General features: G+C 44.6%; 2 protein-coding genes across 4 annotated transcripts in view; one reads left to right on the top strand and one right to left on the bottom strand.

Annotated features, from left to right (window-relative positions):
* Nucleotides 1–18,377, top strand: part of LOC127439788 (ras-specific guanine nucleotide-releasing factor RalGPS1) — a 173,094-nt gene that overhangs the window by 58,574 nt on the left and 96,143 nt on the right.
* The window catches only part of angptl2a (angiopoietin-like 2a), a 36,503-nt gene that overhangs the window by 9,591 nt on the left and 8,535 nt on the right, over nt 1–18,377 (bottom strand). For all 3 annotated transcript variants that reach the window (XM_051696396.1, XM_051696395.1, XM_051696394.1), the window contains exon 2: nt 11,086–12,022. In XM_051696396.1, the coding sequence (XP_051552356.1) occupies nt 11,086–12,022 (937 nt within the window). The remainder of the gene's footprint in view (nt 1–11,085; nt 12,023–18,377) is intronic.

Raw genomic sequence — 18,377 nt, forward strand, 5'->3', positions numbered from 1 at the left:
ATAACAGAAATATTTTAAATAATTCACAATAACAAAATTATGTTGCTGCTCCACCACAGTGAGTTGGAACTCTTAAGTAGAGGGGAAAGAAAAAATGAGAGCCAGATCACGTAAACTTTTGAAATGGTCCACTATTATGGCAGCATTGTAATAACATTTTAATATATCACATTTTAATGTAGAAACGTTTACTAAATACCTGTATACATAGGACTTGCATGACTACTCATTTATATGGGTCGAGTAGTCCCAGAAAAGTTGCCAGGTTATTTAAAAGGTTTAATTTCCACCTCCACTGTTTAAACACTGACAGATAATTCCAAATGATGTCCGTCATTTTGATATGATAAAAATAAGAAAACCATTTTTACCATAGCTCTTCAAATTTCATTTTAACTATCTTCACTGTCCTTGATTTGTGAGGCTTCTATATCTCCTTGCGTGCGCTTAGGAGGGAGCGCGTAAGCGGCGCAACTGAGGTGATGTGGGTGACAAAATATGTGTATCCCCATTGACAGATTTATTTGGCTGCGTTGATTAACAGTCTTGTCCCTACAGTTTCTTGATTCGTTTAATTGCTCTTCGCAAGAATTTTGGCTTGCTCTGTATGTGAAATTGTACAATGTAAATGTCCGCAGTGCGGTCCCCTCATGCTTTAACAATTTTATTTTCAATTTAGCATAATTCCAAACATATTTTAATGCAAATACAGAGGACAACAGTTTGTGGATTGATGAATTTTCCATATAACATGTGCAACTGCAATCATGTGATCGACAAAAAGTCTTGCTTGTCCCCGTGATTTAATTGTCATCCAAACGCATGTGTTTTATCACAGAGGAGCCATGAAAATGTACTTTTACAGACGTCACCCTGAAAAACAATTGCTGTCCGAATAGGGCTTTAGACAGGACAATTTAGGTTATTGCTTCCAGGGGTGTAAAGTAACGAATTACCAATACTCACATTACTGTAATTAAGTAGTTTTTCCCAGGAATTTTACTTTTGTTAAGTGGTTTAAAAATTGTATACTTTTACTTGAGTACATTTTAAGTGATGTAACTGTACTTTTACTGCGCTATTTTCCCTCCGTGTTCGCAACTTCCCTGTCCTGTTTTTAATGTTATCCATCAATGTGATTGGCTAGGGAGAGTCTCGTGACTCCCGTCATATCACTCCAATCACAATCAATCACACACAAACTTGAACGGCAGCTGTATATATCAGGCTCCAACTGTTATGGATGTGGAGGATGTCTCAAGCACAGTTCAATACCTGAAAATTACGGCTGCACCTTAATTGTGTCATGTGAGTTTAGCTTACTCAAGCCAGATATCAGCATTAATCCTGCAAAAGTAATTTGAAGAAACATATCGAGGCAAATTTCATACTTCTTCTTACTAGAGTCTATGTGTCTATAAAATAGCCTGTAATACTGTATCTATCACTGAGATTATTAGGTTGCTGTGAGAGATTAATGCAATGGGCAATAAAACAATCTCGATGTTTATATGAAAAAAAAAGAGAGATGTCCTCGATCAAACTTTTGAGCAATTTTCTATACTTAGCCTATGTTCTACATCTAGACCAGGGGTGTTCATTACATTGATCGCGATAGCAAGACAACCACTGGTTGGTTGATCTAGATAAAATATAAAATACGGTCAAATACACTTCATAATTCCACCAATGCCCGTCTTGGTGAGCAAGGGTGTAGATTAGACTTGAACACTGGGGGAGGGGGTTGCAGCATGAAGCACTTACATGTTTCCATTGATCATGATATAAAAATTGGGTGGGTTGTACTTGCTTGTTTTGATTATGGGGGGGGGGGCATAGGAGTTTAATCTACTCACACTACATTTTTTGGGAAGTAACAGTACTTCTACTTGAGTATGATCTTTCAGTACTCTTTCCACCCCTGATTGTTTCCATATTGTCCTGCCTCTTGCCAGTTCCTTCTGCCAAAGGTCTGAATGTTAAAGACTGGTTGACGGTCCGGGTCAGCCATCGCGACGGGTTGGAAAGCGCGAGCCACGCGCCCAAACTCCGGGTGAGGGGGACCAAGGGAATGATCACGTCAGACGTACCGGTGGGTGGGGCCTCGCGGCGGGGCGGAGCTCGAGGTGCCACGTCGAGGGGACTCAAACCCCGTGGCCGTGCTGAGTCCAGGGACATCGAAGCACTTACCTGGCTCCTGCCGCCCACCATAAGATTGGCCGAGGAGGGGGCAGGATGAATCTCGTCCCTGTAGTCCAACGGAACCAAACCCGTGTGAGCGTGTTTGTGCCACAGCTGGGTGCACAGGGGCAGGGGGTCCGCCACTCGAGCGCCATACCTGCAAAAATGGGACGGTGGACGGTGGTCATGACGATGGCCATGCGCACCAGACATGTGACACAGGAGACGAGGAAACCATTCTTGTGTCAGGCTTTTGGGTGCTGCAGCCTCCTGGGCATGTGGCGACAAAAGATTCTCCTCTTTGGGGATGGAGTGGTCTATCGACCAGCTCCAGAGAAGTGGGTCTCCTCGCCCCTGGGTCGCCCGTCTCGGGGGCACTTCAAAGCCTTCCTCGTGTTCTTAGCGGCTGGCCGTGAGACGAGTGGTGTCTGCTTCCTGCAGAGGGCTCCACACCGGAGTCGAGCCACAGGGGCAGGCTGCGGCAGAGCCGGTGTTGTTGCTGCAGGAGGATGCCCTTGGCGACGAGCAGACAGGGTGTGGGGTCTTAAGCCGCGCCGGGGAAGGATATGTTGTAAGGCCTCCATCCGTTTCTTCACCACCGAGAACTGCTGGGCAAAGTCCTCGACGGCATTGCCAAACAGACCAACCTGGGAAATCGGGGCGTCAAGGAACCGTGCCTTGTCTGCCTCTCCCATCTCGACCAAGTTGAGCCAAAGGTGGCGCTCCTGGACCACCAGGATGGACATCACCTGCCCGAGAGACCGCGCTGTGACCTTTGTCGCCCGGAGAGCGAGTCGCCGAGCGCAGTTCCTGCATCAGTCCCGGGTCAGAACTACCCTCATGCAGTTCTTTTAGCGCCTTGGCTTGGTGTACTTGCAATAGAGCCATGGCGTGCAGGGCAGAGGAGGCTTGTCCAGCGGCACCGCAGGCCACAGTCGTCAGGGACGACGTAAACCTACAGGCCCTGGATGGGAGTTTCGGGCACCCGTGCCAGGTGGTGGCGCTCTGCGGACACAAGTGCACAACGAGCGCCTTATCCACCTGAGGGATCACCAAATACCCCCTGGCCTCTCCACCATCAAGGGTAGTGAGAGCGGGGGAGCTGAAAGACCGGGACCAGGCAGTAAAAGGTGCCTCCCATGATCTTGTCAGCTCCTCATGCACTTCCGAAAAGAAAGGGACTTGGGCGGGGCATGGCCGTGGGCGGCGCCCTGAGCCTAGGAACCAATCGCCGAGCCACTAGGGTTCAGGGGAGAGTGGAAGGTTCCACTCTAGCCCAACGCTCGTGACCGCCTGGGAAAGCATGTTCATAATTTCCACGTCGGCCTGAGACTGGGTGACCATTCCCGAAGGAGGAAGCCCTGCAGAAGCCTCTGCGTCAGACTGGATGAGCCCGCTCTCCAATGCTGTGCTCGATAACTCATCATCATCCCGAGCTCCGAACGAGAAGTCGAACTCGCCCTGAGACGAGCCGGCGATGTCGTCCGAGAGCCAGACTGTGGGGGGATACCCGGCGGAAGTGGTTCCATTGATGTCCCCAAATTGCCCCCAGTGCTAACCGACATGGCCTCAAACCCGTAGGTAAAAGGACTGGTGCGGGGGGGCCGCTGGCTTACGAAAGCAAGCCATGACCGCAATGTTGCCATGGTTATGTTCTTGCAATGAGGACATGACTCATCCATGAATGATGTCTCCGCATGGGCAGTACCCAGATACGTAAGACAGCAATCGTGGCTGTCAGAAGCGGAGAGATAACGACCGCAACCAGGAATAACACACAAATGGAAAGGCATCTTTAAAAGATGTTCCGTGTGTACCACTCTTTTTGTGAATGAAAATATACTCTTTTAGAATATGCTGTCTTATTTTTGCTCTGCCGAAGCGCCCAGGGGCGTTCTCTGTACTCTTCGGGTGCAGAGGGGGAGAAGCCACTGAAATGCGCCATAAATCCAGCAGTTTTGAGGTGCGTCTTTGGAGGGAATTGAATTCAGTGCACTGAACACAACCACTCGGCTCTGAAGAGACAATCTGAATAAGTGGTTGCATACAGCTCCTTTTAAACCCGTATGTCCGGGAGAGTGGCATGCAAATTCCACTCGCCAATTCTCATTGGCCTTTTTTTCAAAAAAGCAGAGGTGTTTGGGGCCCCCAAGAGTGACCCCTAGTGTCACTACATCGACACAACATCGAGTGAGTGACAGATAGGGAACTAAAGGTTGCAGAAAACTTTGTGACAAATTAGAACACAAACAGCATTTACCTGCATTTAGTACACTAGTAGTCTGTTATTTGTTTGGGGCATTGGGTTGTACCGAATGGTGTGGTCTCACTCCAATCAAAAACCTCATCCATGCATCGACCACCCAAACCATTAGCCTTCCAAATGGAAAAACACCAACCACTATGCGATTCAGTTCGCCAGCGCCTGCCCAGGTTCAGCGGCGTCTGCTTCACCTCGGTGAAGGGCGAGAACGCCGCTACCTTGCGTGCGGAGATCACTACCCTTCTGCGCAAGGGCGTGATAGAGCCTGTCCCTCCAGCCGAGATGGAGAAAGGGTTCTACAACCCTTACTTCATCATACCGAAGAAAGGCGGTTGGTTGCGACCAATCCTGGACCTGTGAGAACTGAACCGGTCTTTGCAAAGACTCCCGTCCAAGATGCTGATGCAAAAATGCATTCTAGTGAGCGTCCGGCATCAAGATTGGTTCTCGGTGGTAGACCTGAAGGACACGTACTTCCACGTCTCGGTCTTACCTCGACACAGACCCTTCCTGCGGTTTTCCTTCGAAGGCCAGGCGTACCATTACAAGGTCCTCCCCTTTGGCCTGTCCTTGTCCCCTTGCATCTTCGCGAAGGTCGCAGAGGCAGCCTTTGCCCCGCTAAGTCATCTCAATGACTGGCAAATCCTAGCTCACTCTCGAGAGTTGCTGTGCGCACACAGGGACCTCGTGCTCTGGCACCTCAGTCGACAAGGGCTTGGGTAAACAGGGAAAAGAGCAAGCTCTCCCCGATTCAGAGCATCTCTTTTCTCGCTCTTGACTCCCAGTCGTGTTCACAGACTGTGATCCCTGGATGACTTTCCTTCTTAGCCCTCTGGCAGTTGAGTTTGCAGAGAAACTCGCTGCCAGCCCAGTACGTGCGCTAATGAGACCCTGTACTGAGGTAGGTGCTCCACATCTGCTGGTTCCCCGAAGGCGACCCCACGTGATATCTTCCGCAAAAATCGCTTCCCTGTTGGTAAACTGCGTCTTCCTTGGGCAGAAGCCCCTCTGCCCCCGGTCGCCATGCTCTGTAGAAACTCCTCCCCCTTCAGGTAGGACCTACCATGGGACCTCCCCACATGACATACTTCTGACAAGACTCGGTAAGACCATGTGACGTATTCCACTCAAAATACCCCCCCCCCCTTCTTGGGCAGGGTGTGGTCTCTGCAGTGTCTTCCCCTTGGGAGGAACACCCCCTGACGTAGACACTTATGGCTCCCAGTCGGTTAACAAATTCCACTCTTTTTGGGGAGAAAAGAGAGGAAAAGTGGCCTGGGCTGGGCTAGCCTGTCCCTATTGTTGGGCAGTCGACTTTTTCCTGTAGGACCGTTCGACACTCATAAGAGTGTTGGGGGTGGTTTCGTGATGGCCTGGTCTGCCCGTCACACACCACCAGTTCACGTAACACAGTTCAGATAGTTGTGGCGTTTTGTATAGGGACCCCTAGTGTCACTACATCGATACATTGAGTGAGTGAAAGATATGGAACGTCATGGTTACTTTCGTAACCTCCGTTCCCTGATGGAGGGGACGAGACATTGTGTCCCTCTTGCCACAACGCTGAACTACCCGCTGAAATGGCCGGGACCTGGTCTCGGCTCCTCAGCACAAAACCTGAATGAGTGGTTGCATACCAGCTCCTTTTCTACCCGTATGTCCGGGTGAGTGGTATGCAAATTCTACTCGCCAGTTCTCATTGGCCTTTTTTCAAAAAAGCAGAGGTGTTTGGGGCTCCCAAGAGTGACCCCTAGTGTCACTACATCAACACAACATCTTGCTCCCTCCATCAGGAACAGAGGTTACAAATGTAACCATAATTTTTTTTCTTGTTGTTCAGATTAGGAGACGAGCATGTCATAAAAACAAGCACAAACAATCAAATAATCACCTCATGACCACATATAATTTCTCCAGGCTTCTAATGAGCAAGATCTTCAGTGCAGATGAACATTCATTGTCTTGCAAAATGTAATTCTAATATGCAGCCATATGTTTTGCAATACATAAACAGCATAGAAAATGTCTCAAAATCTTGTAGTTCAAAGATAACGGTGCTCACAGTCTTTTCACAAGGTAAAGCTACCTTTTTATATCACTCATCGCAGCTGAGTATCAATGAAAACCCCACTGTCAAACTGTGGATGCTTGTTTTGATGCACCTAAATGATTTGTATTTAATGTTTTGCCTTTTTGCGTCATCCTCTGACGTGTTTTCAAATGCTATACTTTGCATATCATTGATGTTGATGTTGCAGCCAAAAGTATGCAGAAGAATGTGTAGGTCTGCAAGTTTTAACAACAGGGTGCATAAAGTATTGAATTATCTGTTGCATATGGAAATCGTAAAAAAATATTTTTAAATTAAAGGCATAGGTCACCCAAAATTGAAAAATATGTCATCACATACTCACTGTCATGAATGACTTTTTTTGCTCCTTGCAGGAAATATAAAAGGGAATGTTTGGCAGAATGTTCGCCTCAGTCACCATACACATACGTTGCATTTTTCCCATACAATTTCCTTATATTGAAGTTATGCCACTGCTGCAGTGAGATTTATTAGAATCGTGCTGTCAACTGGGATATTAAAGTTTGTTCAGCCTGCTTGTTACAATAAAGCACATTAGTGCTACACAAGTTTTTGTTGTGGGTGAAGATCTGTGCTAATAGCTAGCAGAGGCGCCATTAAATTACATTCTGTAAAGAAAACAAGCTCTACTAATGAATTTATCTTTTTCCAAGATGAATTTACATAAACAGTAGATGCATTCAATTGATGTAATATGTGTGCGTACGTTTTAAAGAGCATTTTGAGAAAGTATGTTGTATACGTGTGTATACAGTGCATTCAGAAAGTATTCAGACCCCTACACCAGGCACCGCTCATCACCTGTGCCATACCATCCCAACAGTGAAGCATGATCATCACCCCAGATCATCACCAATCCTCCAAAAATTTCACAGTGGGTGCGAGACACTGTGCCTTGTAGGCCTCTCCAGGTCTCCGTCTAACCATTAGACGAGCAGGTGGAGGATCGGTGATGATCTGGGGGTGCTTCAGCAAGGCTGGAATCAGGCAGATTCATCTTTTTGAAGGACGCATGAATCAAGCCACGTACAAGGTTATCATGGAAGAAAACCTGCTTCTTTCTGCTCTGACATTGTTCCCCAACTCTGAGGATTGGTTTTTCCAGCAGGACAATGCTCCATGCCACACAGCCAGGTCAATCAAGGTGTGGATGGAGGACCTCCGGATCAAGACCCTGAATAGCATTCTGAGATGATATTCTTCTTACCGCAATTGTAGAGCGATTATCTTAGTTACCATAGACTTTGTCAGCTCGAACCAGTCTGGCCATTCTCTGTTGACCTCTCTCATCAACAAGGCATTTCCGTCCACAGAACCGCTGCTCACTGGATGTTTTTTGTTTATTTTTGGCACCATTCTGAGTAAATCCTAGAGACTGTTTTGCATGAAAATCCCAGGAGATCAGCAGTTACAGAAACACTCAAACCAGCCCATCTGGCACCAACAATCATCTCAGATAATATTTGGATGATGCGTGTTGGCGCTGTTTTGTCGGCACGAGGGGCACCTACACAATTTTAGGCAGGTGGTTTTAATGTTGTGGCTGATCTGTATATATATATATATATATATATATATATATATATATATATATATATATATATATATATATATGTGTGTGTGTGTGTGTGTGTGTGTGTGTGTGTGTGTATTTTACAGTCTCTGGACAGTTTCACCATTAAGACATTTTTCACTTTAACCCCCAGCAAAAATATCAAAATACCTTTGAATTTAGAATTTGAAAACATGTTCATCAAAGTAAAGGTTAATTGTGTGAATTGATTTTATCATTATGCATTCTTGAATAATAATAAGATTGATCTGGACAAAACAATGAGCATCTCTTCTTTGACCTATGCATGTATAGGTTTCCTAATCTCCACCACCTACCCTCACCCACCCATTCCCATTCCTTCACTGCATTCCAACCCAACAACTTCAACCAACAATGTACCCCTCCAGGTTACGCCCATCAGTTACGTCTCAGTTTGCATGCAGAAATACACCCTGTGGCCCACACAACAAGTTGGAATACAACCCTTAAAAAAAACGCTCGCATCAAACAACTAATTTATCTTGTAAAGTTTCTCATGCTCACTTGTACAATCGTCTTGCTTCGCCCGACTGGTTCCTGGAATCCCCTAGTCAAGGATTTAATTATTCATGTCTCAGAGGGTTTTCCTTCAAAGATTAATGTGCACTTGTAGTTCAGAAGAAATGCTGCCAGATTATTGTGTTGTAATTGGACAGACACCAGGCTTCCCTGGAGTGATTAGCTGGGAAATCCACGTGTCTTCATGTTGCTTGTGCTGGCGAACCTTCAGGCTGTTTTCTTTGGATCGGCTGCACAGCCTGATCTAACCAAACCGCTTAAGCATATCCATGCACTCGTTATTTACAATACTCAGTATGCAAAAGACAATTAACCTTGTAATTCTGCTGAAAAGCTGCAGGAAAAGGAAGATTGTTGGCTATGTAATGTTCAGCAGTTCTTCATTAGTCATGCCTGCCAGCCCCGTTTCGAATGTATGATGTGTTGATGGAGTTTTCATGAGAAGGCTTACAACTCAATTCACGTCACGCTTTTTGCAAGGAAATTCTTTTCTTTGACGTTTTCGGTACCTTGGACAGGGCTGTAAGTGGGGCCAGATTCATGAAACAAGAATAAAATTATTCTTAACTACTACATTTTCTTATTTAACTTAAGAAAACAAGTTAAGAATACTGTATATTCCCGAAAATACTTCTTAAGAATATTCTTCATGTATTGCACTTTCAAATCTTATGACCTTCTTTTCATCCTTGCAACTTTCTTAATTTTTTTTCTTTCTTCCTTTCTTGAGAAGATTTTTGTGAATCATGGCATTTTTGTGAGTTTTTGTGAGTCATGGGTTTGGAAAAACATGAGGGTGAGTAAATAAGGAGAGAATTAGCATTTTTGGGTGAACTATCCCTTTAAATGCTTTGAAAAGTTAAAGGCCAAAGTATAATTAGATTTTTCGCATTCTGCTACATCTCGCGGACAGTGCGTGTGAGGCAAATTTCATGCAGACTATGTGTGCAGCCACGTGGGCAGTCCGCATATTTGCACATTGTCTGCACAAGAGCCTGGCGTTTGACTGTAAAGCAGTCGTAGTGCGCATGTGTAGAATACATCCGTATGCGTTTGTGGTCTAAATAGGATACTTTGAAAGGCTGAATGCTTGACCGTTTGTAAGACTGAATGGTACACTGAAAAACAAAATATACACTCCAAAAAAAAGGTGCCGTTTATGGTACAAAGCCATCACTGGGGTGGTACCTTTGTTTTGGGTACATATTTGTACCCTTAAGGAGAAATAAAGGTACGTTTTATTGTTTCCAGAGGAACAAAACGCATACCTTTAAAAGGTACACAATACGTCCTTAAGGCGTTCGCACACTGGACGAGAGGTGCCATGCCGCGTTGCAGCTAGGATGCGGCTCAGGTATCAAACACAGAGCACATCGATGCGGTTCAGGTGGCAGACAGTACACACAAACGATAACAAGGTTTTTACCTTCTTCAAGAATGAACAACGCTAGAGTAAATAATCTATGTCCTTTGATGATGATTTTGGTCGAATTTAATGGAAAATATGCAAGTTGCGCTCCGTGGCGCAGCAGAAATTTGAGCAGCCTCCGGAGTCGTAGCTGACCGCCACTGACAGACGCCAAGCCTATATATATATATATATATATATATATATATATATATATATATATATATATATATATATATACTGTATTGGTGCAGGACTTTAAATTATAAAGAAGCCCGAAATACACATGGGACTCCTATTTTGAAATTACTGCTCTCCCAGTTGTGAACACACTTACGGATGATTCGCTGAGAAAGTGACTCTGATTCAATTTGCTAACCTGAGCTCCTGAGTTCAAACCAGCTTTTTTCAGTTATTTTTGGGTTATTCATGAAAAACTCTCTGTTCAAATGAGTTATTTGGTCACGACTCTCTCGCGCTGGGTTTGTTGTTGAGTGCGGTGCAGCGAGCTCGTCATCATAACAGAATGGGTGAAAAGCGGCGCGAGACACACTGGTGGGCGCTCTAAAGATGTATTCAATAACTAACAAGATGATATCTGACGAAACCGCATATGAACACACAACCCGACTGTCGCCAATGGCATCTAGAATTTAAATTATTGTTGCAATCATTTATTTTTGGTCACATTTGCGACCATTTTAGGCACAGTCTGGAGCCCTGCGTGCGGCGGAGTGCGTACCTTCATTGAAAACAGTTGTTTCTCATTTTTAAATGTGCCATGTTGTCTGCCAGATGTGTCCGATGTGCGACCCCCTTTACGGTACAATTATGTTCCCAAAATGAGAGGTAAAACAAAGTTCCCTTTGAGGGTACAAACCCAGTGACAGCCACTGTACCTAAAAACAGTACCTTTCTTTCTGAGAGTGTACTCTACATTTACAGTAGAAACTTATCTTCAATATTGCAGTATAAGTTGTAAGGTTCCCACCTGTATCTATTAGTATTGGTGTCGAAAATAGACTCACCTGAGGGTTTATCTGTTGAGAAACTGTAGGGTCCAGAAGGCATGGTTGGTAAAGTCGGTGGAATCACTTTGGCATTCTGGTCATTCTGGATTTCGTTGGTGATTTGGTTGTTATGGCGGGTGTAGGTAGGTGGGTGGAATGGTCTGGCTGGGGCATGAGGAACAGGGGGTGGAGGTGGCTGGCGATGCTGGGGTGGTTGTGGTGGGATTACAGGGGGCTGGTAAGGACGTGTCTGTCGGACCACGCCTCCACCTCCACCACTAACTCCACCACCACCAAGAAAGCCTCCTCTTCGACAATGCCCCTCTAGCTGCACTATAAGTGCACTCTGGTTGCTCACAAGAGATGCCAAGTGTTGGTACTTGTGCTCCAAGTCCCGATAGCGTGCAGTTAGCTGCTGCATCTCCGATGTGTGATTTAGTACGCGGTTCTCCAATTGCGAAACTTCAAGCGCATTGTCCCTCTTGCGGATGATCTCGTGCAACAGTTGCATGTAGAGTTGCGTCACTCGGGCGTTCATGTTGCGCGACTCCTTGCGAAGAAGCTTGACTTCATTTGCCATGCCGCCATCCACCTCCACGAGCTGTTGTAGCGACTCGATCTGCCGCCGCTGTTTGTGAAGCTCTCCGTTCAAGAGTTCCAGTTCCTGTTTGTTCACACGATTATCCAGCAGGGATTCTGGCTCTTTAGAGTTCACGCAAATTGCCCCGGTGGTCTTCTGCTGAGGCACAATGAAGGTGTAGGAACATTTGTCCACTTGAGATGTGCTGGGAGGGTCAACAGAGCGTTTGGGTCGACCAGCGTACAGGAACTCTTTTTCAAGTACATCATCTCGGCTTTCAAATTCCTGAGCGAACCCAAGCAAGGTTAAGTTAGGTCTGGATAGGGTGACAGTAAGCAGTGCCAGCAATAAGTGTTTCATGGTGAGGACAGCCATCTGCAAGAAAATTTAAAAGGAGATAAAACAGAGGGTTATTGTTAACTGTTAAAGTGTTGAGTTAAATTTTACTGTAATAATTTTTACTGTATAAAATTAGTTTCATCAGTTAATGCAATGCAATGGAAAATAATACATAGACTATTGCAGAAGTTTTTTTATGTATTTAATATATTTAATGTATTTTCATGTATATACCCTTTCTCTGTTGTTGCTCTCTGTTTTATTGACATGCATGTGTGTGTTTAAGTTTAATGGAGACTCACTTGTGGTAAAAACAAACAGTTTTGCGAAATATGCACCTGGTTTTGAATTCATGCATTATAAAACATAGAAAATAGCAGTAAAATGTAAGTTAAGCGTTGTAGAGAAACAACTCTTAAGCGCATCAAACAGAACAATCATTCTGTCAATGCACCCGAAGCAGCAACCACACCACATTAAACTGTATGCTTATTATGATATTCTTTGAAGTGTTTATAAAGTGCTCTCGTATGCTGGACAACTTGAGTCATATTTTTTTCCACTTCAACTTGTCTCCATAATTTTTCAAATGAGTTTCATCATGCAACACGTTTTCACTGGGCTGTAAAGTGATGTCACTGATGGAACTTCACCATGCTCACCACTAATCGATAATGAAATTAGTTGTCGATGATTTCCATTATCCATAATTATCGATTTTATCGATTAGTTGTTGCAGCCCTAGATCTCAACAGCCTCTGTTATTAACTTCTAAGATTACAGAAGTGATATGAACATAAGAAGGGTTTGCATTGTCACAGTACAGTTTACAGTGGCCCCAAAGCATATTTGGAAACTTTAGTCACACTAAAATATGTTACGGAACAACATGAGTGTGAGTAAATGATGAGTGTGAGTAAATGATGAAGTTTCATTTTTGGGTGAACTATCCCTTTAAGTCAGGCTCTATTTACATATATATTTAGTAGTTTATGTTTGGCTCCCTCTCTCTCTCTCTCTTTCTCTCTCTCTCTCTCTCTCTCTCTCCAATATCCCATCTTTGCACCACAACTGGATCTATTCTAGTGGTGTTTGAACTGACTCACATGTTTACATGGCAGGACTGGAATGCACTAATTCACAGATGGGAAAAATCTATCACATTCAGTGCCTGGTGTAATGTGTTATGTGTACAGGGTGTCTCCCATAGCAACAGAACGAGCATGTTATTTTATTGTGCTCATTAGTTTGTTAAGGGTTCTCCCCTTTGTTACAGATACAAATATTGAACTAGTGCTGCTGATGGTATTTCCATAAAAATAAAACATTGTAATACCCTGTTTTTTAGAGACTACCATGATGGTAATGTTTTGTTTTTCTAACCCTGAGTACTCTACAGAAATATTTAGGTACCATGGCATATGAATATGGTAATCAAACAACTTATAAACCTTTAAAGACAGACATACTGTGAGCTCCAAGATTGTTTATAGATGGCATTTGCTTCTGTTGAAGCCATCTCTCCATTTGTCTCTTTTTGAATTATTTTTAAAAAAAGGTCTCCCTACACTTTCAAACTAAATATTTTGCAATTAAATTAAACTATATTGTTTTTGTACTTATAATCAACAACTTTAAATTAATTGTTTTCTATTTTTACATCATTTTTAATGCGATTACATCATTTGCATAACCTCATGGGATTGTAGTTCATTCCCTCATTAAAGACGTTACGTACACAGTCTTGTACCTTTGTTTTTTGTCCAGTTTTTAAATACTTTTCTGCTTCAAATCAAAGTTTGTAATGTTGTGATGTCTGCTTGGATTGGTTCATGGCTTCCAACTCTTTTATGAAGGATTTTATGAAATCCTTATAGGGGACAAAAATGTAATGGAACACTTGTTTACATTGGACATCATTGTTTTGTTCTGGTGTCAGAAAATATTTAATGTTTAATGTTTTTACCTCTGCCATTTAATTTAATTTCTGTAAAATTAATGAACTGTGTAGTGTAGTTAACTCATAAAAAGTTCATAAAAAAAATAAAGAAATGTGATATGTGTAATGTGGTAATTAAGTATCAGTCATCATTCAGATATTGTAAACATCATCATTACTACTTAAAGTAATTTAGGAAACAAGTGCATTAATTATAAAATCGAATTCATTGTTTCTGAATTGTGGTTTGTTCTGAATGCACAAACAACTTAAGACTTGACTAGGGATGTACATGAGTAATCAATTAATCGAGTAAAAAATACTACTCAAATATTGCAATTTGATTGTCCTTTGTGCCTTTGCCTTCCGTGGACACCAATGAAACTGCTACTTTCACATCAGTCTTGCCATTACAATCTTACATGTTGTTGTTAAAGGAATCGCTTCAGAAGACTTGGAATATATGTTTCTATGTGTGCAATTTTTATTTATTTATTTATTTTTAATCCTCTTTTCTCCCAATTTTTGGAATGCCCAATTCCCACTACTTACTAGGTCCTCATGGTGGCACGGTTACTCACCTCAATCCAGGTGGTGGAGGACAAGTCTCAGTTGCCTTGGCTTCTGAGACGTCAGTCCGCGCATCTTATCACATGGCTCGTTGTGCATGACACCGCAGAGACTCACTGCATGTGGAGTCTCATGCTACTCTCTGCGATCCATGCACAACTTACCACTTGCCCCACTGAGAGTGAGAACCACTAATTATGACCATGAGGAGGTTACCCCATGTGACTCTACCCTCCCTAGCAACCGGGCCAATTTGGTTGCTTAGGAGACCTGGCTGGAGTCACTCAGCACGCCCTGGATTCAAACTCGCAACTCCAGGGGTGGTAGTCAGCATCAATACTCACTGAGCTACCCAGGCCCCATGTGTGCAAATTTTTGAATCAAAATGCTTAAATGCTATTTTATGCAAAATGCTATTTTTTCATTATAATACAGGATCAAAGATTGAAGGTTTAATTTAAATTCTAAATTTCAAGTAATCGATTTACTCATTTTTATATATTAGAGTACTCAACTACAAAATTATTCGAAATGCCCATCCCTAAGATCCCTAGGACTCTAAGGATTTTAAATACATGCCCTATATATATATATATATATATATATATATATATATATATATATATATATATATATATATATATACACTACCAGTCAAAAGTTTTGAAACACTTGACTGAAATGTTTCTCATGATCTTAAAAATCTTTTGATCTGAAGGAGTGTTTAAATGTTTGAAATTAGTTTTGTAGACAAAAAATATAATTGTGCAACCATATTAATGTATTTCATTATTAAACTCAAATTTAATTAAAAAAAAATAAATAAATAAAAAACATTTTTGAAATTGATGACTTGGACCAAATAATAAAGAAAAGCAGCCAATAAGTGCCCAACATACAGTAGATGGGAACTCCTTCAATACTGTTTAAAAAGCATCCCAGGGTGATACTTCCAGAAGTTGGTTGAGAAAATGTCAAGAGTACATGTTTGCAAATTCTAGGCAAAGGGTGACTACTTTTTGATTTATTTTGGATTTTGTTTAGTCACAACATAATTCCCATAGTTCCATTATATATATATTAATTTTTCACATTACTGCACTGGAGTTTCTCCAGAACAAAGGATTGAGAACTAAACTCTATTTGTTGTTCTTTGTGTGTTTTTGTTCTGGCATCCGTAAAAAATGGACTATCTCCACTGTCTGTTACTTATTATGTGCATGTGTGTGTAATTACTCTGCATGCAAAGCAGAACTGTATTGAAATTTCTCATAGTTGTTGTTATTATTAATCTCCACAATTTTTTGCTATTAGTTCAGTTTGTTTGTAGATCAATTTCAGCCTGAAGTGCTTTCAATATTTAGGGGTTCAAGCCTGAAGGACTAGAAACCCTGTTGTTTTTGTCAGGATTTTTATTATTATTATTATTATTATGCCCTAAAACTGATCGTGCAGACCAAACTGTAAGGCCAGACTTGAAACTTTCAGGGATTGTAGTTCCCATCTGTCACTCACTCTACGTTGTGTCGATGTAGTGACACTAGAGGTCACACTTGGGAGCCCGAAACACCTCTGGTTTTTGATTACAGGCCAATGAAAATTGGCGAGTGGTATTTGCATGCCACTCCCCCGGACATACGGGTATAAACGGAGTTGGTATGCAACCACTCATTCAGATTTTCTCTTCGGAGCCGAACAGTCGATGTTCACTGAGCTGAATTCCCATGGCTGTTCATTCACCTCTGCTAGATCTGACGGCGCATTTCAGTGGCTTCTCCCCCCTCTGCACTGGTGCACTGCAGAGAACGCCCCTGGGCACTTCGGCAGAAATAAAAGAGTATATTCTAAAAAAAGAGTATATTTCTCTAAAAGAGTGGCACACACGGAATGTCTTTTTAAAGACGTGTCTTTTTTAAAGATGCCTTTCCGTTTGTGTGTTATTCCTGGTTGTGGTCGTTATCTCTCGCCTTCTGATGGTCACGATCGCTGTCTTTTGTGTTTGGGCACTACCCATGCGGAGACAGCATTCGTGGATGGATTATGTACTCATTGCGAGAACATGACCATGGCAACGTTGCGGTTACGGCTTGCCTTCCTAAGAAAGCAAGCCAAACCAGCGGCTCCCCGCCTCGGTCCTTCTACCTACAGATATGAGGCCAGCGCGGCTAGCACTGGGGGCGATTTGGGGACCCCAGTGGGACCACCTCTGCCGGGTATCCCTCCGTGGACCTCCCATTCCCCAGCACGCTCATCTGCCCCGATCGGGCTTCCGGATGAGTCCGCTGGTTCGTCTCACGGTGAGTTCGACTTCTTGTTCGGAGCCCGTGAAGGTGATGAGCTCTCAAGCACAGCATAGGAGAGCGGGCTCGTTCAGTCGGACGCAGAAGCCTCAGCTGGGCTCCCCACCGGGCGGGCAACGTCCACCTTGGTGGTCCAGGAGGACCACCTTTAGCTCATCCTGGTCAAGATGGGAGAGGCCGACAAGGCATGGCTCCTTGGCGCCCCCATTTCCCACGTTGGCCTGTTCGGCAACACCGTTGAGGACTTGGCCCAGCAGTTCTTGCCGGTGAAACAGTAAACGGAGGCTATCCGGCACATCCTGCCCCGGTGCAGCTCAAGATCACGCAGCCCGTCTGCTCGTCGCCAAGTGCGCCCCCCTGCGGTGACTGCATCGGCTCCGCCGCAGCCCGCTCCTGCGGCCCGGCCCCGGCGTGGAGCCCACCGCAGGAAGCAGACTCCACCCGTCTCACGGCCAGCCACCAAGAACCTGCAAAATGCTTCAAAGCGCCTCTGAGACGGGTGACCCAGGGACGACGAAACCCGCTGCTCTGGAGCTGGTAAGCAGACCACACCATCTCCCGGTGGAGGACTGGGAGGAGAATCTTTTGTTACCTTTTCATTTAATTTCGCCGCATGCCCAAGTGGCTGCGGTACCCAAGAGTTCAGCAAAAGAGCAGTTTCCTTGTTCCCAGGGTCACATACCCAGTGCGTGCGGCCGTCATGACCACCATCCACCATTCCATTTTAGCAGGTTTGGCGCTCCAGTGGCGGTCTCCCTGCCCCTGCGCACCCAGCTGTGGCACAAATCCGCCCCCGATGTGACGGTCTCCATGGGTCACGAGGTCAGGCCTCTTCCTCCCCATCCCAGGCTGTTCCGGGGGTGGTCACAAGGAGCCAGGTAAGTACTTCGATGTCTCTGAACACAGCAAGGCCACCACACGGTGTGGCACCTCAGGCTCCGCCCCGCCGTGAGGCCCCATCTGCCGGTACGTCCGACGAGATTGTCCCCTTGGTCCCCCTCACCCGGAGCTTGGACACGTGGCTTGCGCTTTCCAACCTGTCGCGATGGCTGGTCCGGACCATCCGACTCGGCTACGCGATTCAGTTCGCCAGGCGTCCGCCCAGGTTCACCTCGGTGAAGAGCGAGAACACTGCTACCTTGCGTGTGGAAATCGCTACCCTCCTATGGAAGGGTGCTATAGAGCCTGTCCCTCCGGCCAACCTCTCCTGGGTTGTGGCCAATCTTGGACCTGTGAGTACTGAACCAGGCTTTACACAGATTCCCGTTCAAGATGCTGACGCGAAAACACATTCTAGCAAACGTCCGGCATCAAGATTGGTTCACGGCGGTAGACCTATAGAACGCGTACTTCCACGTCTCGATTCTACCTCGACACAGACCCTTCCTGCGGTTTGCATTCGAGGGTTGGGCATATCAGTACAAGGTCCTCCCTTTCGGCCTGTCCTTGTACCCTCGCGTCTTCACAAAGGTTGCAGAGGCAGCCCTTGCCCCATTAAGGGAAATGGGCATTCGCATCCTCAATCATCTCGATGATTGGCTAATCCTAGCTCACTCTTGGGATGTGTTGTGTGCACACAGAG

The sequence above is a fragment of the Myxocyprinus asiaticus genome, chromosome 4 (assembly GCF_019703515.2).
Source record: "Myxocyprinus asiaticus isolate MX2 ecotype Aquarium Trade chromosome 4, UBuf_Myxa_2, whole genome shotgun sequence".
Taxonomy (NCBI): domain Eukaryota; kingdom Metazoa; phylum Chordata; class Actinopteri; order Cypriniformes; family Catostomidae; genus Myxocyprinus; species Myxocyprinus asiaticus.